This window comes from Cyprinodon variegatus, unplaced genomic scaffold (genome assembly GCF_000732505.1).
Source record: "Cyprinodon variegatus isolate N-32 unplaced genomic scaffold, C_variegatus-1.0 Scaffold1232, whole genome shotgun sequence".
Lineage (NCBI taxonomy): Eukaryota > Metazoa > Chordata > Actinopteri > Cyprinodontiformes > Cyprinodontidae > Cyprinodon > Cyprinodon variegatus.
The window spans coordinates 1,047-26,196 of record NW_015151685.1 but is presented as its reverse complement, the minus strand read 5'-3'; the positions used below and the strand labels follow the sequence as shown (position 1 = coordinate 26,196).

Sequence of the window (25,150 nt, the reverse complement as noted above, 5' to 3'; positions counted from 1 at the left end):
TATATATATATATATATATATGTATATGTGAGTTACATGTTTATATATTTATATTTATATTAACTTATGTGGTTTGCTGTATATGTATATAAATGTTTGTATATCTGAAGTAATTTCAAAAGGGATTATTAAAGTATGTCTGATTCTGATTCTGAAATTAAAGCTATGTATTTTTACAGTTTTCTATCATATGATTTATTGAATTGCAATAGATAGAAAAAAAAAGCTCTTTTTCTATCTTTTATTAACTCACATCATATCTGAAAAAAATGAGATGCATATCACAAATTTTTTGTTGCCTTTTTTTTTTTATTATACCATATACTTCTCTAAAAAATTCATCTATGGAAAGCAAAAACAAAAAATAAGTTAGGAAAAAAAATTTTACGTAAAAAAAATGCAGAAAAATGTAAAATAATTCTGTTTAAAAACCCTTAAATTGCTCATTTTAAAGGTCTGTGCAGCCAAATCAGCACTATTAGAGACAGCTCACTACAGTTAGAATATAATCAAAAAGTCTGATCTTTACAGGAAAACACATGTGATGTTAGGTCAGATACATCTCTATTGAATACAAAATGATCAACAAGCACAATAATTTATTTAAATCTGTATGACTAGTGACATTTCGACATTGACTATTTAAACTCCTGGTTTAATTATCAGTTTAGGAGTAAGGACTTGGTTTCAACAGGGATCTCAGCAGTTTTAGCCTGAGCTAATTAGCAATACCATAAAGTTAACTTGTGTATTTAAAGCATTTATTTCTGTTAATTTTTAAAATTTTAAAAAAGAAAAAGCACATTTTGTTAATGGAAATAAAGAACAATACAATACAAAAATGAAACTATGAAAAATTACATAATCTAATGCTGGTGAAGATTTTCAGTCATCCAGGTCATAATCTAATAAATATTTTGCGAGTAACTTCGATGTTTTCTTATATTTTATTTCTTTTTCCAAATAATTTTATTTTTACTTTATTTTTTCAATTTTTTTTTTTTTTTACAGATTTCATATTTTCAGACATTTCAGATTCATATAATGTTTTCTTTAAAAATTCCCTTTTACTGTTACTCGGTTTAAATCCAATATAAATGTTATTGCTAATATCCATGCAGACCAATAAAAATGTGTTTTCACTCCTCAGAATTTCATCTGCAAAACCCTGTTTGAAAACAAATGCAAGCTGTAAAAAACTCGACCTGAAAAAGAGAAATCTGAAAATATAATTAGAAAATGTAAAATTCATAACAATAAGTTTTTTATTTAATAAATTAATTAAAGCTTATAAAACAACAAAGTTACTCTTAAAATAATATGACATTTTTTGAAGTTTCCTTTTTTGGTTAATTTTTATTTGTACCTTATTGTTGAGATACAGTATTTTGGATATTTTAGACTTTTTCTGCAGCAGTGCTGATAAGAACAGTTCTCAGCAGGAAGAGAAAATAACTGCTGTAAAACATATTTTGTCTTTTTTACAATTTCATCAGCTTCTTTGTTTTTTCCTTGATTATTATGATAAACTGAAGAAACGTGCATGCTATTGAGTTAATATTGTCCCTTTCTGTTTCGTGTAACCTAACATCAGGGCTTCTGTCTCCTCAGTGTGTGGCCCCCCTCATGGTTTCCACCAACATGACACAGAACATGCAGGTCAACTGTTTGGTGAAAAGCGCAGCAGGGTTTGCCTACAAGGCAGTGAACACCATAGGTCACTCCAGCTACACCAGCGGCTGTCTGTCCCATGCCCTGCAGGTCAGAGTAGAGCAGTGATCAGCCGTGACTCGTTTCAAAGCCTTCAGCTGCTTCACCTTCATGTTTGTCTGTTTTTTCCAACATCCTACAGAGTGCGGCTCTCTCGCTCCTGCTGCCAGACTGGCTCCGGATGTCCACTTTCTTCGTTAGGGTGTTAAGAAACGTTCCGAATATAAGGACCTATCAGAGAGCAGAATCTGAGGAAAAGGAGTGGAGCAGTGCAAAGAAGAAATAGTTTATTTTTTATATTTATGATAACATTTCACTTTTATACAAAGCAAACAAAATACACATAAATACAGACATATTATAAATTTTTTATTAATTTACAGATCCTGGTTTTGTGTCTTATTGGTCGGTTAGTTTCCTTCAGTATTAATGAAGTTACAAAGATGACAGAATGGGATATAACAAGCACAGCTGCACCTCACTTAAAGCATCACTAAAAAATAATATTTTCAGAAATGTATTTCCGAAAGTGAAACTAGATTACTCAGAGTGATCATGTTGGCATTTGTTTACAAATTCCTATGATTCTGGACAACAGCTAATGAGGATTTTTAATACAGAAATGTAAACCTGGCTGCCTCTTAAATGGGTAATGGTTGACCTCTGGATGACCTAATAACTATATTTAATATTTCTGAAATAAACTGATATAATAACTTTAACAGTATAAACCTGCACTGATGAATCCCTAATCATTCAGTCTATTTGCTGGGTTTTTTTTCACTAAGCAGGGTGTCAGCTTCACGCTGCACACGTGGCCATTGAATTGTGCAAGTGGGACATTCAATGTAAAATATGCTCGTTAAGCATTATAAAAGCTCATAGTCAATAAACATAGGTGACCCCAATGCACTTGTGATTTACTTTTTTTATAATCCTGACAACATACATAACCGTCTTGTAGCCTAGAAACTGTGTGCTTCTTAGTTCAGCATCTTACTTTGGAACAAACTTGGTGGTTTTTCGTGATTTCCGAATGATTCAGCTGCTTGTGGGATCTTCCACTACTTAATCCATTTTCAACATAGTATAGTTAAAAATTCAAGATTACTCTGGATATCTTTGTTCTTATTTTATATTAGAATTGTCAGGTCCATACACATGCCACCTTGCGAGGGTAGTGAACGTTTCCCAGGCCCTACCCTCTTAGTTACAGTTGGCATCATATTACAGTATAGGTCAGAGGTGGGACTCCATTGGTAGTTAATTGTCAGAATCGGCTGTGCTGAAGCAGGGAAACCTCTAAAACCTGTAGGTCAGCTGCCGTGGATGGGCGAGTTTAGGCATGTTCTAATGTTAAGTTAAATTTAAACCATATATTGACTCTTCCTGTGACCAATGCAGACAAACAGCAGCAAAGCTCTCACACGTTTTGGTCACGTGTAGGATTGACTGACCACTCAATCAATATTTAGTTTCTCTGTGATAGTTTCTCCATATCTATATAACCTTTGGCCATTTCTTTGGCATCGCTCCACTTGGTGCTCATTTCAGCGGTCATGTTGAACCCATCATGTCATCATATTCTCAACTCTTACCTTAGAAAAGATCCTCCATGTCACAAGAGGCTACACAAAAAATACACTCTACTGTACATGGCAACCAGTTCTGCTACACCTGGGAAGGCTGAATGACTTCCACTACCAGTTGTGGCCCAGTACAGTGACTGCTTGATGGACTGAAAAATCCTGCCCAGTGAATTAACCCTTCTGTTTATATACATTTAATTCATTTATTTTTCATCATTTCTTTTGTAGCTTCATATCTACTTGTTCATCTATACATTTTGTATTTTTCTTTATATCCAACCTTTCACATAGTTGCATAAACAACTGCCAATGGCTTTGTTTCCTTTACAAATTGGCAAAAATAATGCTATAATTCTGCTAAATAAAAAAATACAAAGTTTTGCAACTGTGGTATTTCCATTAAATAACAGGAAAATTGAAAGATGGAACATAAAACATTTGAGGTTTGAAAGGAAAACTTAGTCATGGAGGGAATGATGCAGCTTTAAAGAAAAAAAGGCTTGTTTATAACTCATCTTTTAAGGTTTTTATTTCCCTTGTTGGTTCTTAGGAGAATTACAATTACTGCAACTGTTTTATCGAAGCCTTTTTCTGGGGCTATCAGAGCCATTTCAAGTTTATAAAAAAGGAATGTTTCCTGTTACACTTCAAGCTGTGCCTGAATCTGGACCGTTTCTGAGAAAAGAATCCAGCTGTTAACAAACAAATACTGCAGAACAGCATTTTTAAATAATATTAGATGCTGAACTGGAACCTCTTAGATTTAATTCAACAAAGAAATAAATTTGTGATATTTACATTATTAAAGAGACAAAACCAGCTTAGAGATCGGTGTATGTGACAGGGGTGACCCCATGAATCAACAGTGTAGGCCCTAAACCGTTTGTCACCGCTTCAAGCTCAGCCAAGTAGTGCTGTGACTGGTTGCGGCCAGCAGGGGGCCGAGGTAAATACAGGAAGCGAACAGCAGCCTGAGAGCTGTGCTCCATCAGCATGCAATTTACTGCAGACAAGAAGTCCTCAGATAACCCCGGAGCGTGCTCTCCCCAACGCTCCCCCTCTGGCAAGGCGTAGTGCTGCACCACAGAGTCCCACGACACAATCTTTATGGAGGCCCTGATCCTCAGCTTCCTCAGCAGCTCCCGAAACGTCTCTTCGTTGACCACCCAGCCCTGGTCACAGGAGCCAGTCTCCACGTTTAGGAAGATCCTCATCCTCGCGTGACGCCATTTGCTGGACATGTTGAGCACACAGGCCATCTGCAGCAGGAACAGGCTGCACACGTCCTGGTAGTCCTGGCAACCTGGCTGGAGCAGGTTGAGAGGCCACACGTCTATTATCCGCTCAGATCCGTCCACTTTGCTGTCTTTATCTTCTCCCCGCAGCTGGAAGAAGTATCTGCCGAGGCATACGTTTTTATTCATTTTAATGGCATCAGAAATGATGCCAACATACTCCTCAGGCAGCAGCCACCGGGTGCTCTCAACATGCCGGACAGGAGGGAAATGGGCCTGCAGTGAAGGCAGGTCGACCCCAAAATTGTACTCCGACTCGCTGCTTTCTCCCACAGATGAGCGACAGAAGGCAGAATCCTGGAGGAAGAAATCATCAGGAGTGCAGCTGTCGTAGAAACCTAAAATCAGTGTGTTGGGCTTCATGCCCCCTTGGAGAGAAAAAACACTAAATCAGACTCAGTGTGTGCAAATAAGACAGTAAATCTACAGAGTGAATCTTTTTTCATTAGTGCTATAAGAAAAGAACACAATTTGTAAATTAAAAAAAATGCAATCCAAAAATGAAACAGAAAAATGTGTTATTTAAAAAATAAATAAATTTAAGTAACTCTTACGTTTCCTCTTTTTTAACTTTAATTTTTCCACATAAAAATATGATTTTTATGAATTGCATTCATATCAAATTACTTTTTACAGATCACATTCTGTTCACTTCTGGACACGGACTTTCCTCTTGACTGAGGAGGGAAGCCATATCTTCTACATTATCGGTCAATGTGCGCTTCACTTTGCAAGGAATGCAATTCTCCAAACTAAATCTAAAAAATAGGAACTGTAAAAAAAAAAAAAAAATACAAAGTTTGATTTAAAAAATTCAAACATTTGAAAAAAATTAAATCTAAGAAAACTGAAAAGGTCCTCTTAAAATCGGTTTAGATTAATATGTTTTTAAGAGTTTCTTTTCTGAATTGCAGGCTATCAGGGCCCCAGCCCTGCCCTGACGGAAAGAGTGGAAGATGGATGGATGGATNTGGATGGATGGATGGATGGATGGATGGATGGATGGATGGATGGATGGATGGATGGATGGATGGATGGATGGATGGATGGATGGATGGATTTTTTTTTCTAAATGTATATATACAAATCATGTCCTTTGCTAGCAATAATAATGGAACAAAGTTCACTCCATAACAATCTGTCAAATGGAGGCAGAAGAAAGTTTACCAAGTCCTGTGATGCGCAGCAGATGCTGTGTTCCTTGCCTGACTGAGGGAGACAGAGTTAGATCTACAAAGGCCTTCACCCCAAGTTTATCAACCAGACTCAGCCAAAAGTTGTATTGGGCCTGCAGAGGGTCTGATGGCAGGGAGTCTGAAACACACACATTTATTCACAGAATGGGCTTTATAATGGGAAAAAATATGCTGTTATTAGAGATGTCAACAAATAATCAACTTACAATTAAATGTTGATTAATGGTTTATTAGATGAAACCTTATTCAGCAGATGAATTGATAAAAACAGCTTTAAAGGAATTTCTTTAAGTGTTGTAATGTTACCACGTTTATTCTTATTATATGTTTATTTATTCAATAATATAGGATCAAAATTTTGAAATGAAAATGTTGTTCATTTTCATTATATAACTGTGTTTAATTAATTACACACCCTGTAATTAACTCAGTTACATACTTCTATCGAGTCCCACCATTAATCTTTAGGTAGATTGCTCAGATTTGACAGCAAATAGATTGTAATATATTATTTAGGCTGCTCAGTGGACCACAGTCAGTAGCACTGCTGCCTTGCAGCAAGAAGGTTCTGGGTTCGATTCTCGGCCCGGGGTCTTTCCACATAGAGTTTGCATGTTCTCCCTGAGCATATTTGGGTTCTCTCCAGGTACTCCGACTTCCTCCCACAGTCCAAAAACATGACAGTTAGGTTAATTGGCTTCTCTAATTGTCCTTAGGTGTGAGTGTGCGTGAATGGCTGTTTGTCTCTGTGTTGCCCTGCGATGGACTGGTGACCTGTCCAGGGTGTACCCCGCCTCTCGCCTGTAACATCTGGAGATAGGCACCAGCACCCCTGGCGACCCCAGCAGGAATAAAGCATGATAGAAAATGGATTGATGTATCATTTACACCACTAGGGGGCACATCATGAACCCTGGGAATCAAGTAGAAAATGAAAAACAAAACAATAAAAGACCATAGTCCCTAAAGTTGAATTAAAATGGCCTGCAACATGAAGAAAAATAAAATGAATTTAGGCTGAAATCAGGGATGGCTCACGACTGCTCTGAGTTCTATGGCGCTGGGCTTCAGAGAAAACTTGTATTATTATTTACCATGCAAACAGCAGTGCATAGGAAAGGGCAAAGTCAACAGGAGGCTGTTGCCGATTGCACCAGACCTTTCCAGCCTCATTAGATCTTGCTAAACCGGTTCTGTTGCCCTTAGAATGAATGATGAAAAAAATAACCTGCTGACTCACTTCCAGCACATGACCACTCCACCCGTTTTCGTAACTAAACAACCACAAACCTCTACTGTACAAATTCAAAGCAGATATTAGGTTAAAGACAAACAAGGCAAGGAAACAGGAAAAAAGAAGAGGAAACAGCAATCATACTGATTAGGCCAGATTAAAACTCTTTAGCATTTATCCAAAAGATAATGAGAAAATTTAATGCTGAACGCTCCGCCTGGATACATCAGACAGGAAAACGGGTAAAGGGTTTAAAAGGTGAGAAGGATTGAACCCCTCTAGGCCGTCTGAGGGACCATTCTGTATGACTTGATTTAAAAGTGCCAATCCAGAGCTCTCAAAGAATCCCCGAGCAGCACAGAATGATGTTCAGCTTTTATACATCAGGGATGAAAATCTTCTATTCATGTTCTTCTCCTCATATCAAGATGATTTCTCATAATTCCAGCATTTCCCTCTTTTTCATTTGTTTTATTATTTTTAATATCCAACAATAAATGCTCCATCACCACTAATTCACACCCTTTTCACTAGTAGATTGAAAAGCTTTTGATAATTATGTTAACCTTAGCTTCACTGTTTACATTGAAGAGAGTGCGGCTTAAATGAAAACACATTTAAAGTTTAACACAAACATTTTCATTTACAGTAAGTCTGTATCAAACTTTATGCATTTTTCTTTTAGTGCCCATCATTACTTTTATAAAATTGTCACTTGATGACAGAGACGGTCTGCTGGATATGAAATAACATTATAACTCTAGATTAAAAAGTTAGATTAAAACCCTAAGAGAACAGCTATTAGCCTGAAGATGCTTTGCTGTCGTTATTAGCTGCGACCAGGAAGTGAAGAGTCTTAGGGTGGATTTCCTGAACTGCAGCCAATCACAAGCAGTTTACTTTTTCCAAATGGTTCAACCCTCAAACAGGCAAAAGTTGACATGAGTGCAAAGAAACAGGTCCACACATGCGTAGGAGAAAAGCGCACAGAACTGTTTACATAGAGTAGTTTGCAGGTGTGGGTTTTAAATAAAACTCTTATCTGTATTTTTACCCATTCGCCCTTTAGGCAGAATTCTGACTTCGTACATTTGGAAAAAGTAGATAATTAGAAATGTATTTGACCAATTTGCAACATGATCATTTCAAAAAGTATAAGGAGAATTACCCAGATCTCCCAGCTGCACATGACCCAACACGTACAGCCCGCCCTTCTTCAGCTGGTTCACAAACAGAATAAGCTGACTGGAGGAGCGAGGGTTGGACACCATCAGCAGGACCTGGGGCCTCCAGAACTTCACGTGGTCTTTCCTTACATCCAGCATCAACAGATACTTCCGCACCTAAATGAAAACAAGCAGAAACAACATGGCTGCAAGCCTGACTCTCTATCTGTGGGTGTGCACTGGCTGTGTTTAGATACCTGGTGGAAAATAAGAGCCTGGCTGATGTAACCCCAGCTGCTGGTGGGTGACCTGTAGTGGAGGAAGAGGAGGAGGACCAGGAGCAGGACGATGCTGCCTGAGGAGTATACGGGGTTGATGACGAACATCATGACCAGACAGCTGAGGATCCCCAGCAGACAGGTGTGCCATGAGAAGAGCTGGAAAGTCGGCCTGTTTATCACAGCAAGATACATGGAGAGACTCTCAAAACCGCTTCCATAGAGATGGGAAATTGTTCCTAAGTGCACAAAGATTCTTCTCTAAGCGTATCGATTGAACCAGAAACTGGTGTTTTAGGCGAGAAGTCCAACTACACTGCAAAATCGATCTAGAAATGAGTAAAACATTCTTAAATTAAGTGTATTTTCTCTTAATTTGAGCAGGTAAATAAAAACTATTAGCCAATGGAGTGAGTTTTTTCTCCTAAAATAAGATAATAAGATAATCAGCAATTGAAATAAGACAATGCAATTATTTTTTCTTTTTTTTATTTAAATTGTCTTGTTCCATTGGCAACTAATTGGCTTATTTACATTTCAATTTTTTTGCAGTGTAGACCGTCTGCTCTATTTGTGAATGAAGACCTTACAGCTAGGTTACTGCTAGGTTAGCCTCACGCTTTTTTGGAAAAAAAAAAAGTTTATATTTTTACGGTTGACTACACCCTCAAAGTGACAAAAAGCGTCATGACTGTTCAGAAACATTTTTACATGCAAGCAGAGAACTAACATGCACTCATACTTGTAATCAGGAACCTCATGATATTAAATCTGCACGCATAAAATGTTCAAAATGCATAGGAGGGAAGTCTAAATGCATGTGTTCTAAGTGAAACTGCTTGTGTGAGTTTTTATTATGTGCACTTCTAGCAGAATTCTGACTTCCTATAAAACAACGTATATTTTCAGTTAGTCAGTTAATATAATTTATTTTGGTCAGTTTAATATATTTACAGTATTTATTGTTGATTTTAGCGTATTCAGTATTTTTGCATCTAAAATGCATTTTGGCTCCTTTTAATTTACTTTTAATTAAGTATTAAACAATATATAACTGGTGTTGAATTTAATAGAAAAGTTTTACTTGCTATTAAATTAATACATCAACAAGTAGGATTAACTTTAACATTAACTTTAGACAGAAAATTGTGTTTTATCAGCATGATGATATGAAAAATTTGTCCGAACCACTATATAGGGCACAATATCGTGTTTTACGTCATTTTAAATGAGAGTTTGAATGTCTCGTGGATGAAAAAGTATTGGGCTCGAAATTTCCCACAATGCACCTTGAAAAGTGGTCCTTGATGATCCATGATCCATGGTCAGTAGACCAGCAGATATATCCCGGATAGCTCTCTTCGCAAAGCATCATGGGATTTGTTTTAGTGGCAATAAATAACAAAGACGGTGCAGGCAGTGTGCGGGGAGGCGGAGTCACATGACCAATGGGGAGTGAAAAGTAGTGATCGTCTGTCCAGACAGTCAGTTACCTAAGTTCAATATAAAGTCCACTATATAGTTCGTGCTCTATTTAGTGATTGATGGGTTTAGGGGTTAGGGCGGACGTTCAGATACAGCCCCTTCCTTTACGTATCAAGCAAAAGGTTTTACCATTGCGATTTTAACCATGTCATCTTTTGCATCACTGTTACTAGGATAGAAACATGTTTAAAATGATAAAACATGCTGGCTGCTCAGATTATGAACAAAATATTTCTTTACCTTTCATTTTGTTTCCACTACAGTGTGTTTATCTATACTTGAGTGAGCTGTTAGGACGTGAAACAAAAATCTTCACCAATAAATCTGATTCTGATTTTGACTGAAGACCGGAAGGTGTTTTTCGAGTCTCTGACCTTCTGTGTCTTCATCATCCACCGAACCCACTCTGATTTTTAAACAGCTTAATTTTAAAGTCAAACTCCATTATTGCACTAGTAACAGAGTGGAGCTGCAGAGTATTTAGCAATGATGAAATGCACGGGGCATCTCCAACAAAGTAACAATGCTGGAAGTAGCTGAGAGGAATCTGCTCTTTCATGACATGCATGCCTAGATGGTAGATCTAGTGAAACAAAAACAGCATTTTAAGACCTTCAGAAGCTCTCAGTATGACTAGAAAGATAATACTGTGAATCATATTTCTGAAAGAGAATACTTGGATTTTAGACATCACATGCACAAGCATATCCAGAGGGAAACCAAGGGTAGGACAGTGGAACAGAAACTGGGATTGTATCCCTAAGACAGACCTCTTTTTAAAAAAACCAATAATATTCATGCATATCTGCATGCTTATCTAATGTAATTTCATGTTGTAAATTCACTTCTAAGCTTTGCCCGTATGGAGTGAATTTTGGACTTTTCTCTGGAGGGAGGACAGAAGAAGTATTTTTGTAGGCAAGCATGGATGTAACATTGTTATTGGTCCAGAAGACAAAATTAATTCCATATGCCTTGTGGATAGAAACGACTTTTTAAATGTCTTAATTAGTTTGTTCTGACCACTCGAAGCAATCTTTCATACTTTAGTCCAAAAAACATGTACATCTAGTTTAAACATCAAAGGCAGTGCCTCTCAGCCGTGAGCAGCAGGGTGTGAATCCATGCTTTGCACTTCAGTCTTTGCTGCCTTCACAGACATTGATATTTGCACACATGAATGTATTACAGTAAGAACTGAGAATCTGGATCATTAATCATTCCGAGTTGTCTTAGAGTTAGAGAAACAGTTTGAGAGAAGCTGTTGTTTTCACCTGAAGTTTGGTGCAGACGCCCACTCAAGAGCCAGACAGGCCAGATCTACAGCAGCGTAGGCGAGCAGGTAGAAAACTGTCACCAGACTTGCTACAGCATTGAGCTGCCCTGCAAACACCACACACTGAAAAGGAAAAAAAACAGCAATTCAAAGGGGCTTGGTTTAAATTTATATGGAGGTCGCTCAGTCTGGTTGCATACAAGGCTTTATGAAAGATTACAGCATTCTGCTGGCATATTTTTGTTTCGTTTTTTTCCTTGATTTGTTAGTTAATAAAACCCTTCTGTGCATATTTACCATAACACCATGTGACCAGAGGTATGGTACTGTACATATGCACAATGGGTAAACTAGGTAGTAATGGGGCTAAGCCAGTTAGCACCTCCCAACAAAGTTATGAAAATAATGAAGAAAAGTCGGAAATCTAAATTCATGAAACACAAAAAATATTTGGTTCCCAGAGGATAGTACTGGGACAGCAGTATGAGTTTTCTATTGCTGCTAAATCCAAAAGACTACTTACTATAAGATGCATTTCAGGTCTTATCATTGGGGAAATAACATTTGAATGTATTTAATTGGTGTTTTTTACGAACAAAAAACTTTTTAGCCTATGAGTATTTATTCATTTAGTTTCAATATCTCCTACCTTGATGCCGTGTCTCTGTTTGCGTTTGTTAGTGATTATTAGTTTCTTTTTTTCTTAATGTTCTGATAGGAGGCTCTGATGAGGTTTGTTGACTACAAATTAGAGCTGCTACAGATCAGTTTTTTGTTTTGTTTTAATATTGTTTATTTTCGACAGACAGACAGACAGATGCAGTACTTACTTGTGCCAGGCCCCAGGTGTACAGCACCGCCATCCATGGGTTCCCAGAGTTAGATTTGATTGTCGCTGGGGCCAAGGGCAACCCTGAGTATAAAAAAATAAATCCACGTGTTCTGCTAAGGCAGCTGATAAAAAAAAAAGCAGAAAGACAAAGAATAATCACATGACTTACCAAAGAGCTGATCCAGAGCGAGCGCATGGAGGATGCGGGAAGCTCCGATCATAGCGCACATTGCCGCTGACAGAGAAGCACAGTATATTCCAACAGTGACAAATGGCGGCCAGATATTTATCCGCTGTAGGAACCCATAGTCTTGAATCAAGAGTGTCCTTAAAAAAAAATGAAGAAAATAAACTACATTAAATCTGTCTAAATTTACTTGAATTAAGGCTGGGCTATAATGAAGTATGACTTTGGCTGCACCTGTTGCATGTGGCGCTGACCAAGATAAAGAGAAGGACGTAGACAGTGAAGGTGTAGAAGACTGCTATGATGGTGCCTTTAGGGATGGAAATACTTGGAGTCCTCAGCTCCCCTTCAGGCAAAGATGGAGTAAGAACAAACATCTATAAACAAGTTTATACAGCAGCACTGGGAAATAACTGCATTTGCAATTTCATCGAAAAGAAAATGGCGTTTTTAAATCAGAGGCGATCAATTTTAGTCACATTACATTTAAAGGTGATAGCTACAACTCCTCCCGACCACTAAGTGGCGCACTGATGCTCGCCCACTCTCGTTCTGTCCTGTTCCGTAAATATGGAAGAATAACTGTCTCACTGGAATCTGCCTTTTTTTGTACACCGTATTTTAAACACTGAATTTTTTTTTTTTACAAATTGAATTCCTTACATTTAATTTTAATCTGGTAAGAATTTGCCTGCAAATGTATCGACCTTTTGGTGAACTCAAGCCAAAGCAATCAACACTTGATGCAGTCGAGCAGCTTTTCGCCAATGAAACTAGTTCATTTGGTTACGTGACAAAACAGTTTGGCATAGCTTTTTTTCCCGACTGAATGAAGCTGAATGAGTTTTTCTCGTTAAATATAAATTACAAAAAATTGAATTATAAAATATCAGATAGCTACTAATAGAAAGCCATTAGAGGTTTTCATCTAATCCTGCTGGGTGAAATAACTGAGCCGATCACAGCTAGTGCAGCATCCCTGTCTGCCAAGGCTCTTGGTTCGATCTGGAAGAAGTGGCTGACAGTAATCTTTTTTTTTTTTTTCTGACCAAAAGCTGCTCCGCTGAGTAGATTACTTTGGCTTGAGTTCACCATACATACATAAATCACTCCAGCATATTTGTGTGAACTCTTAACTGTCAGGGCCCGCTCATCACAACTGTATGCCCCCAAGACTAGGTGCAAAACATGGGGCTGTTATTTCTTTTGCTGTTTTTGCTCCCAGATTGTGGAAAGCTTTTTTAAGCACCTGAACTACGATCGCTTATTCATTAAGCAGTCTTTAAATGTCAGCTAAAAACCTACCTGTTCAGTCAAGCCTTTCATTCCTATCCATTCAACTGTGGATGCCGTTTTCTTTATGTTTATATTGTTGTTTTATGTTTCTTTACAGCTCTTGGAACTGTTCTTGAATTGTAGTTTTTAATCATTTCTAGCTATCTTCTAACTTCTATCTATCTTTCCTTTTTTTATATATATATTTGACCTATATTGTCTCAACATCTTTTAAAAACATCTAATTCTAAAAAAGTCTGACAATGACTTTCTCACTTTGGCCCTATAGATGGCGGCAATATGCTCAAAGTGTTCTGCCGCCTTACAGAAGGATAGAGGGTTGCAGCTAGTGCATAAAATCATGCATTTGTGTAGAGGTAAATACTTTTCCATTCAATAACAGTGAATACTTGGGACAGAAGACTGGACAATAAAGCTTTCAAGGTCATGAAAGCAAAGAAACATCTACCTGCTTGTGGTTAATATAAGGGAAAAACAAAGTACAATCGCAATGTAGTTTGAAAAGCATTTTTGATTTGCTGTATTTTCCACATATGAAAAGTAAAAGATGACGAGCTGTAACCTGACATATTGGCTCCAGCCATGATCCCGGTGCAGCTGGTGAACATGACTGCAAACACCGTGGCAAACGACATGACGGAGTTGGTGCTGTAGTCCAAAGAGTAACCAGCTGCACAAAAAAAAACACCAAAACAAAGTCAAAACCTGGGGAAAAAATAGCTGAAGTATCATTATTGCTCCTAATCCTGACTCACAGCCCAGGTTGTTCCTCAGCGTAGTGGCGCTGAAACCCGTGTAGCTGGCGTTGTAGCGGAGCGTCTGGTTACCCGGCCCCTTGTGGACAATGACGAAGTCTTTCGCTTTCACCGCCACGGTGCTGATGAAGACGGACAACAGCGACACGGTGACCACCAGCAGGATGGCGAAGGCCGTGCGAGAGTAAATGTGGGCGCCCACCAGGCACACGAGGAGACACAGCAGGAGGACCACAGAGGAGTACAGAACGGTGTACCAGTAACCCTGAGGGAGCACCCGCCACCCTTCAGACACAGAGGACTCTGAAAGAAATCAAACAAACTGAAGCTCAGATGGATGTCTGAGGGGTGAGACGACCGAAGCATGGACTCAACCTACCAGGATCTGCTCCAAATACATCTAGAATGGCCTCCACAAGACCCAGGACGTACTCTCCACATGCAAATACTTTGGCAAAAAAGAACATCAAACCGATGCTCCCTCCAAACTCAGGTCCCAGAGAGCGACTGATCATATCTACAGCAGTTTAATTAAGGTTGATTTATCTGGATATGAATGTGGAGAAAACAAAAATCTAGGAATAATCAAATGATTCAAACATTATACATACAAACATATACAAACATATGTTTATAACTGGTAAGGATACAATAAGCTCCGCCACCCTGAATAGCTCCGTTAGTTGAAATGGCACAGATTGAGAGCACTGTGAGAGATATGATGGTGTAGGCAACCACCAACATCAAAAGACCCTGCAGCAACCCTGCATGACCCACCACAAACCCTGCAAAATGGAGATCACACCGCTGTGAGTCACAGTGACTCAGCAGACTCTTCACAAACACCCAACAGTCGTCTTTATTCCTCTACATGTCTTTGAAGCTGCGCCACACACCTGTTCTCAGAAACAATATGATGCTGAACATGGAGAGGATGGTCGGGACCATCACCCCAAAGAAGGTGTTCAGCCTCCGCGGGTCCTGAGCCGGTTTCCCGGCGTTGGGTTCCTGGGGGGAGTCTGACGCTGTGCCGCATGCTGTGGTCAGGGTCAGTCCGCACACCCCAGAGGTGATCAGAGGGGAGCGTTCATTCGGCATGGCTGCAGGGACCAGACAGTGGGGTTTAAATAGTTCATTAAAAGCAATTTACAAGTAGAATCCAGAAATTATAATTTAAGCAAAACTGAAACTAAAAACTTGACATAAGTAGTTTATTCTGAAAACCATAAAATATCCATACAAGATAACAAGGGAAGAAAACAACATGACAGTAACAGTGTCCGGGTGGATCATCAAAATAAGTGGTCCTTCTAATTGTCAATCATCCTGGTGATATGTTTATGTAAGGCCGTCCTACGTGCTCGTCCCCATCTTCACTTAGCGGTGGTGAGTCCGACATATTGGAAAAATTTAAAATCTTCTTTTGGAAAGTAAGCCTGTATTAGCGATGCAAACAGCAACTTTTAAACAGAGTGTGCACGAGGAGAAATGGGCTTGTGCACGCTCGTGTTTAATAGGCGTTCCCTCTCGGGAGCAGGTGCAGGGTTTTGCATGTGCATTTTTTGTTTTAAAGTGGAGAGGGCAGGCCTTCACAAAAATTTGTAGAATTCCTCAACAATACCTTAAATTGTTTCATCCCTAGTGCAAAGTCAGTAACTGTAGAAGAGTTGGGAAAGCAGCCTGGATGAGGCCACAGTTTAGGTTAAATCCAAGCAAGAAGCTTTTCCGTCTTAAACATTTTCCAAGTTATATTGGTAACAATGTTGTATAAACTTTCCCTCATTTCTCTAGTGATTAATAAAATTTCAGTATATTTACTAAATCAAACTAAGTTAACCTGACATTTTTTGGGTAAAGTGCACTAGTAAGGATCTGTTGATACAATACGTATCATGATACACGTGTTTCGATAAATTTTTTCCTAATGGATCACGATACATTAACAAAGATGATATATTCCGATTTTTATATTAATAAAGGTTCTGGAAAACATCAAGAGATCTTGTTGTTCTGCTGCTGCTGGTGCAGAACAGCTGTATAATAGGTTCTCAGGCAGTGCGCTACCATCAATTGGCTGAAGGCTTAAGAGTCATATTATAAAAGTAAGAACATTTATTTGATGTTTGCCTATGAATATATTTTACATTTAAAATCTATTCGGCCAAAATTCCAATCAATACCAACTAAGTATCTTGATATTTGACAGAATCCCTAATAAATTCTTTAGGTTTGCTCAGAGCATTGATACGCTCCAAGTGCTGCACACTGACCTAATAATAATCATTTGATATATCTCAAATTAAGCAAATGCTTTACTAAAAGGTTACACAGTTCCCTTACCTAAAAAATATCTGGATGTTTTGGCATTCATAATTAGACCCCTTCACTCAGTATCTTGCAGTAACCTACTTTGATGCAACACTTCAAATCTTAAAAGGCAAATTTTCTATCAGCTTTATTACATGTTTTGCCCTTTCTTTGCGATAGAATAGATGTTTACAAACTGAACTTTTAGTCTCTACTTTGAGACTTTTTAAAGAAAGGAATTGATCTAAAACTGTTCCACTGTAGCTCTGTCTCCATATGCCTGGAGGGCCGACCTCTCCCAAAAAAGTGTACAAAATGTTGTAATTTAAAAGTGTTTAAGGGGAACTACTTGAACAGTTAAAATACACCAGGACTTTGTTCTAATTCTTCATCCAAAGGGTTACATTAGTCGTCCATGTAAGGTTCAGTTACATAGTATAAAGATTTCTGTGAAAAAAAAGAGGAAACTCTTTGCAGGGAAGTCAGGTGGATACTGATCAGCTGTGACCATGATGTCCTGAGGTGGAGCTGAAAACAGACATGAGTCTGTAATGGAGATCTCTGCATGAGGCTGTGGAAAAATCACAGTCAGTCTAAACTGTTTGTTGTGAATTCCCTAAATAAGTTAAATAAAAAAGGCAAAACTTTTATATAACCATTCAGCTTAACAAAAACAAAACTAGAGTGAGAACAGGATTGAGAGGAGGAGAAATCCAATCATCTAAAGGAAAAAACTGCTTTCTATCAGCGGACGATAGAAGCGTAGCTCGCTAAAACTAAACAGTTTACAGTTCTTAAGTTGATCATGTTACAACAAAAAGCCTCAATGTACTTTAGTTAGATTTTATCTGATTAACACTAAAGAGTGTGTGGTTATGAAGGGAATAAATTAATAAAAATAATTATAAATAAATACTTCAATGCAAACCAGCTCTAGCTCAGTCAGATTGGTTGGAGAGCGACAGTAAACATTGATTTTTAGAACTTCTTACCAATACTAAAACTACCATTCCGGTCTGTACTTTGACTAGGCCATGCTGACACTTTAACCATTGTATGAGTAGCTCTGACTGTTTGTTTTGGGTCATTTTCCTGCTGAGAACGGATCCTCCTATCCTGTCTAAATTATTTTCCAGCCTCTAGTCGGTTGCTCTAAATTTAGCGTCATTCAGATGACCAGCTTATCTATTCCTACAGCTCAAATACTTTTTCACATCATGTTCAGCCACTACTATGCTGACCAGCAAGGATGGTGTGTTAAAGGTTAGGAAAAAATACGAACCACATGTATTGATGATTGTTTTGATCTCTTCTGATCAGAATCTTCTACTTGAGAATAACTCCCGCTGGAGGACACAGAGGACTTAGAACTAGGGTTGTGAATTTAAAATAATTTTGTGCCCAACATGTGTCAGGATATGATTTATCCTCAATATATCCCAGGATAGATTACATTAGAAGGAAGGCAGACACATAGATAAAAACAGCCAGAGCCTTCAGGCCATAGATCTGCAAAGGCCAGATCCAGGAGAGAACATAAAGATTTAGAAGGTCAGAAACACTCATGGGTCTGTCCATTGAGAGCCTTATGGCACAGAGAATCAACAACACACAGACCTCAAATGAGAGTTAGGAAAGTCTTTAAAACAAAGGGAAAGGGATTAAAACAAATAATTGGCATATGATTAGATGTCTGGCTTTTCTAAATTCTCCTCAGCTGTGTGTGTGTGAATGGTTGTTCATCTCTGTGTTGCCCTGCGACGGACTGGCAACCTGTCCAGGGTGAACCTCCGCCTCTCGCCCGTAGACAGCTGGAGATAGGCACCAGCACCCCTCGCTACCCCACTTGGGATTAAGCGTGTCAGAAAATGGATGGTTGATTAGATGTCTATTAAATTTTTACCAGAAATAAATGTGTTCCATTCAATTAACTGATAAAGTCTGCTTGGAAAGAATGTCCTTCAGTGTTGTAAGTAGGGCTGAAACAATCAGATTAATTTAGTAATCGATTAATCGTTAACTGGAGTAAAGAGTGTTTAAAACATGCCTTTAGCTGACAGAGTGACCCACTTAGAGCAGCAATTATACCCAGATTATACCCAGTGAAAAAATATATAAACATTTGGCATTTAATATAAAAAAAGAAGATCGTCTCTCAATAATCTCTATCCAGAACTTCAAATGTGGAAAAGTTTTAGTTTCACCTGGTTTAATCTCATAAAGTCTTCTTCTTTGGCTATCCGATTATTAATTCATTAATCGAAAAAATAATGAACAGATTAATCAAATAGCAAAATATGCAGTTGCAGCCCTAGGTGTAAGGTACCGCTGTCCTCTAGAGGGCGCCGCTGTTCATTCTTAAGTAGAGCCTCACTGGTATTTGCAATAGAATTAAAGCCTGAGTGGAGACGTGCTAGAGCAGAAACATTAATGGATCCAGAGTCCAGTCTGAAAATATTAACACTGTTAAATGGAGACAAGGATGCAGATTGAACTCTCTATGGTTATATTTGTGAATATATACACTTAATAAACTCCACAGGTTCAAGCAGTCACAGGGGACTCAAACCCCAAACAACAGGGATACCAAAATAGATAAATGATCACTATCTTCGGATAAAAATATACTTTTATCTATACGTTTAATTTGATAGCTGGGAAAAATATTGCAATATATATCAGTAACGTGATAACGTCGTATTGTGACCCAAGTATCGTCACACGTAGCGTATCGCAACACCCATCCTAATACTCAACCCAGTCTTTACATCTCTCTATACAGGAAATCATAAGTGTGTCATACATCTTATTCATCATTTTTAATCCTCTTTACTTATTTCTATACTATTACCTTTTCTAACAGAAAATTTTTCATAGATCATCACTGCTATGTTCCTTTTGTGTGTCTGCTTCTGTTTGCTTGAACCCCAGTCAGCTTCGGCAGATGGCCGCTCACACTGAGCCTGGTTCTGCTGGAGGTTTCTTCCTGTTAAACTGGAGTTTTTCCTCTCTACTGTCGCTACAAGCATGCTTAGTGTGAGGGATTGCCTTTAAGTCAATGAGTCGATGCAATCAGCTGTTTTTTTAAGATAGAAAACTTTAAATCAATCTGACCGGATGATCTGGTTGAATTGTCTCTGTAAAGTGCCTTGGAGTGACATGTGTTGTGAATTGGTGCTTTATAAATAAACTACTGAAGTTAGTGTCTCAATAGGTTCCTGTTTTGTTATACCTTGTAAAAAGGTTGATAATGTGCAAGAAAACACCTTTGCTTATTCAATCAATATTCAGGCCCAATAAATTGTCAACATATAAAGTACTTTTCTTAAAACGGGGTTGCTGTAAAACATATTGGCTCCTTTGTGTGGAAAGATCATCCTGATACAAGAGAAAAATGGCCGCTTATCAGTTAATTATTGGGTGAACGATTAGATCAATCAAATTTAGATTTATTGATTCATTAACAACATGAAGTCTGGTCTAATTTGGGAAAACATGGCCCAGATTTCACAGAGCCAAGAAAATCCACAGATAAATCTTCATAGTTTATAACACCTGGTGATAAACTAACATAACAATAAACTCATAATTCAATACTCGCCATGTAATAAAACAAAGGCATTAAAGAGCTTGTAAGTCAGTAAATTCAACTAAAACAGATACCTTATCGTTGGTTTCCTGTTTGAGAAGTACAGCTCATTCTAGTCATACCTCACTATACTCTGCTTAGTTACTTAAATATTTCATAAATTATTGCCAAGGACAGTAAGTGCTTTTCTGAGAGGCCCCAAAGGAGAACTTGTGAGTCAAACTTTTCATGTCACACTTCTTAATAAAGACTCCTGCTCACACTTAGGGGTTGGTATTCACAGTCATCTGATTCGCAGCAGCTTGTTCGTTTTCACATGGGTTTTAAAGCAAAGAAAGGTCATCTGAGCGGCACGGCATCCCTCGGCTGTCCTCCAACGCCTGCCGATGTTTCTGCTTTTGATCAGCGGAGCAGGTAAAAAGGCTCAATGAGCTGTTCAGCCAAAGGAATCACATGACGTTGGACACAGCAAAGCATGTCTGATCTTGGAGATGACGACATCTTCTCCTTTCTGTTAAAATCAAGTTCAAGAACTTTTTTTTCCTTGCTCAATTTTTGGAATAACTGAGGCAATATATTTTCTTTCAAAGCAGGTATGAGGAAAAAGCTGCTTTTCAAACTAGATAAAACAGGAGTTCAAATTTTTAGAAATCTGATTGGCCTCTATACTGTATAAGAACGACCTTGAAGGTCTTGAGTGTTGGCACTCAACCTCACAGAGAGCAAGTAAAACCTTCCTAAAGTTTACTGCTAGACGACTAACCTGCTAAACTCTACTGGACTTTAAATTGACCCATCATTTTTCTTCAGTTAGGACAAAGATAAAGCTTTCCAAACACTCCAGGTGAGTTCAGTCATAAACCAATGAGGACTGTGTGAGATTACATCTAACAAAACATCCCGGAAAGCTTCTTCAAAGAGAGAGACACTCACTGAAACACAAGGCCGTCAGTGAAACTTGAAAGTTTTGTGTCGTTTCTGAAGGAGAAGGATCCAAAATATATATCACTTTAAATGTCAGTTCAGTTTCTAGATCTAAAACATTTTTAAAACCAACAAACTGTTGGCTAAGCTGAAGAGAAAAGAGCACAGATGAACCTAAACACTGTTAAACAGAGTGTGCACGAGGAGAAATGTGACCGTGCACGCTCTTGCATGGGTTTAATAAGCGTTCCCTCTAGGGAGGGGGTACAGGGTTGTACATGTGCATTTTATCTTATTTTTTCAAATGGAGAGGGCGGGTCTATTCAGAAGATTCACGAGATTTACGATTCACTAAGAGGCGCACCTCACCTTCATTCTGTACCGTTGTCAGGTCTACTAATAATACCAATGCTAGCCAAACCAAACATTTAAATTAGCAGTTTATAAAAAAATCTGCAAACTCCTTTCCTTCCAAAATTTAGCACCAACTCTGAAAAGTCTGACCGATGTTCATTTACTGTCATTTTGCTTTTTGTTTGGCTAAATTCCTGGAGCTTCTACCATCAGCTAAGGCTTAGGCTCAACATACGAATCGTATTGGTGCAGAATCCTTTGTTAAAGATTAGGCCTCACAATGTATTTTGTGTATGTATTTTGGACCTGTCTAATTGGATTAAAGATTTAATTATAAACTTCACTACTGTAAACGTTCTGTGCATGTATTATTTTTCAAATATGTATTTTCTATTATGGTTTACATCATTTTATCATTACACACCACAAATGAAATGTACAAATATTTCTATTAGGCACCAACAAAGTACAAACAGAGTCAGACTGAATCCCTAACATAGAAGAAAAGAGAATGAACACAAAATACAAGTATAAATCATCAACGTCTTGCATCTTCCAGTGCATAAAGCCAAGTTTTAGTTGTTGTTTTTTTAAAACATCAGAGATTTCCATAGTTTAACACCTGCAACATAAATACACGTTTGTTTTAACCCAATCATTGGCCGCTCCTACCATTTTTTCCCCCTCTAATACAGATGGTGGCAGCAGTAATACAGTAATTTTAATAAAAACTTATCAAATAACCAATTTAGATATCAGTGCTTGTAAATATGAATTTTATGCAGCACGTTTATCGATACAAGTAGGTAAATAAAGACGACGATGATTGATTTACGCCCTGAACTCAAAGCTGAGTTTTATCCACTATACCTTTTATCTAGAAATTACGGATGTTTAAATATATGCATCTATTTGCTAGCAAAGGCTGTAGGAAAGTATAGTTTCTCTTTATTTTGAAAATATAGAAGTTTTACTCATTAATTTTCCTGTTGGAACAGTGTAGGCTACATTCACACTGCTGGCCTTGATGCTCAATTCCGATTTTTTTTTGCTTTGCCGTTCACATTTAAATATATGCGACTTGTATGTGATCCCCTGAGTGAACTGCAGCCATACAACGCAAGTATCCCGCATGCACAGTAGAGGACGCAATAACGTCACAAGCAAGCATGCTCAGTGAACATGGATGGTAGTGCCGGAGTGGATCTAGCGATCTTTCCCAACCATAAAAACACCATCTTTTCAGTGGTTAAACATAAATACTGCTCTCCGCATCATCATCCACTAGGGTTGCTGTTTTTCTTGCAAGACCCAGAATAGTGACCTTTGTTGGGTATTAATGGCGTTCAGGTAAGATGAATGCGGCCAGGCTATTCAGACCCATGTCGCATTTGAGAAGCAGATGTAAAATATCTAGATGTTTTGCTGTTGTTGCATATGTGTTGTCTGCATATGTATAAGTTGCACATGTATTTCTTGCATATGTAGATTCTGCATGTCTATGTTGTATATGTAGATGTTGCACATATCTATGTTGCATAAGTAGATTCTGCATGTCTATGTTGCATATGTAGATTGTGCATGTCTATGTTGCATATGCAGAGTTGCCTCACTGTATCTTGCCAGTCTGCATGTCTGAAACATCCGTGATTGGTTAGTGCCTTTGCTCTAAGCTGTTAGTTCTTGTCTTGGGCAATGTTGTTGCTTCTTGTCGTTGGTCTTTGATGCCTGTTCCCCTCGCCATTACAAACAATGGAAGTAGAGTTTTTTTCATTAGAAATTACTGAAAGATTATCTTTTCATTATCAATAGTTACAAAATGTTTACATTTCGGCGGCTCTAGTATTTACTTCAGGTATTAATTAGGACAGCAAAGGAGGAAGGAGGTGGCGTAGGATCAAATAGCGTCGGTATAATATTTGGGGGGGTAGGTACATTTATAGGCTTAAAACTTTAAAATAAACCCAAGGGACCCCGCCTCTGTCCTGTGAATAAATGTGTGTTCACATTGGCAGGATTCAGAGTGCTTTATTTTTTATCTAGTGTCTGAATCACCTGGTTTTTCAATCGCAGCTCAACCAACCAAACTATTTTTCCGGCACTAGCTTCGTAATAACGGATGTTTCAGACATGTAGTCTGGCAAGATTACAGTGAGGCAACATCTGCATATGCAACAAATACATGTGCAACTTATACATATGCAGACAACACATATGCAACAACATCTAGACATTTTACATCTGCTTATTTTTGATACAAACAGAGCCTCATACAGATCCAGGGTGCATATGGGCCAAAAAAAAATAGGATTTGGGTCACTTCAGGCTGCAGTGTGAACGTAGCCTTAGATTGACCCCGAGGTTCTAGTGCTTATCCCCCCTTAGTGTACATTGGTTATTGCCTGGCCACCCTTATAAAAAGATTCTGGCTACGCCTCTGCATTGTTGTTGCCTCTCAGCCTTTTTACGACCTTAGAAAAAATAGGTTCAAAAGGGGAAGTAATACGCAGGGACCTTTTTTAGTTTCCTTCCCTGTAGTGTTGATGATGCTGGTTGCATGCTTTGCAGGAGGCCCTCAATGACGCACTGAATTTATGATGCAGAATGCATCCATCCAAAGGCCCCCTGGAGGCCCCTGTACCCCACTTTAACTTTCCAAAATAAAACATCTCTTTCGTCACGCGAGGGTGGAGCAGCTGCGGCATAAAAAAAAAAAAAAAAAAAAAAAAAAGTTTGCGTCTTTGAAGATGGTGAATGTAATGCAATCAAACACTTGACGTCTTTCTGACGCTCCAGAAGTGAAGGTCAGGAAGTTGTCGCTTCTCTACGGATGAAATAATGTCTGCTGAAACAAAGCTTCAGTCAGAGAGCAACATTCCGGATGTTTGCGTCCCGAGATGTTTTAATGAAACATAAAAGGCTCACCGCTGAGGTTTGTCCACTTCCGGCTTTGTAAACTCCTTATTTCGGGGCTCCGCCGCTGATGCCGGGTGAAGCGCGCCGCTCGGCCGCGCTGCGGTGACGTTCCAGCGGGCAGAAGGAGACCGCAGGCCGGTGGAGGGAAGCAGCTACCAGCAAAGGGCAGAGTTACCTCCAGACAGCTGGATGCTGCCGAATGAAAACACACACACTCCGTCACGCCTTGTCCCCCCAGTTATTTGTCAAAATGAGTCACGGAAGACCAGATAGAGCCCCATGTGACTTCCAGAAGGGGAGGGAAAAAAACATGTTTAGGTACTGCTGGTTTGGACATAACTCCGCCCCTAATTTCAGACCCACTGACTCAGACCCTTTGATACTTTTTTAACAGAATTAAAGCTGATTTAGAGGCAGATTTATTTCGTATTAGAATGGAGAGTTGTTGTAAGAGAAACTCTACATCACAAGCTCTGTAAAACCTGACTAGAGAGGAAGAACAGGTTGAAACTGCATTTCCAGTCATCACCACAAGGGGTCACTGTACAGCAACAAGCACAGACCCATGTAAACAGTTTTAAAGGTTCTAAACCAGTAATTTTGCTCTTTCTACTAAAGCTGTCTACAAGAATGGACAGATCAGACTGTACTTTCTAAGCAGGCTTATTTCCTTCAGTGTTTGCAGCAAGATGCTGCATATCAGTCTTTTGTGGAGAGTGCAATCTAGGGCTGAAAGAAATGATTGCATTAATAACCAATTT

General features: G+C 38.5%; 2 protein-coding genes across 2 annotated transcripts in view; one reads left to right on the top strand and one right to left on the bottom strand.

The window, feature by feature from the left end:
• The window catches only part of LOC107102295 (very-long-chain 3-oxoacyl-CoA reductase-like), a 6,452-nt gene extending 4,456 nt beyond the window's left edge, over positions 1-1,996 (top strand). Inside the window, exons 10-11 of the mRNA XM_015401539.1 lie at positions 1,612-1,761; positions 1,853-1,996. Of these exons, the coding sequence (XP_015257025.1) occupies positions 1,612-1,761; positions 1,853-1,996 (294 nt within the window). The remainder of the gene's footprint in view (positions 1-1,611; positions 1,762-1,852) is intronic.
• A 48-nt stretch (positions 1,997-2,044) lies between these two features.
• Positions 2,045-24,665, bottom strand: LOC107102305 (solute carrier family 12 member 9-like). The gene is made up of 14 exons (XM_015401554.1): positions 24,399-24,665; positions 15,196-15,399; positions 14,950-15,084; positions 14,679-14,816; positions 14,300-14,602; positions 14,107-14,214; positions 12,483-12,594; positions 12,231-12,388; positions 12,060-12,142; positions 11,228-11,352; positions 8,448-8,640; positions 8,193-8,367; positions 5,762-5,908; positions 2,045-4,962 (listed from the first exon to the last, which is right to left on the bottom strand). Exons 2-14 carry the CDS (start codon positions 15,395-15,397, stop codon positions 4,121-4,123), a joined length of 2,721 nt encoding a protein of 906 aa, XP_015257040.1. The 5' UTR covers positions 15,398-15,399; positions 24,399-24,665; the 3' UTR covers positions 2,045-4,120.
• Positions 24,666-25,150: the final 485 nt, after the last annotated feature.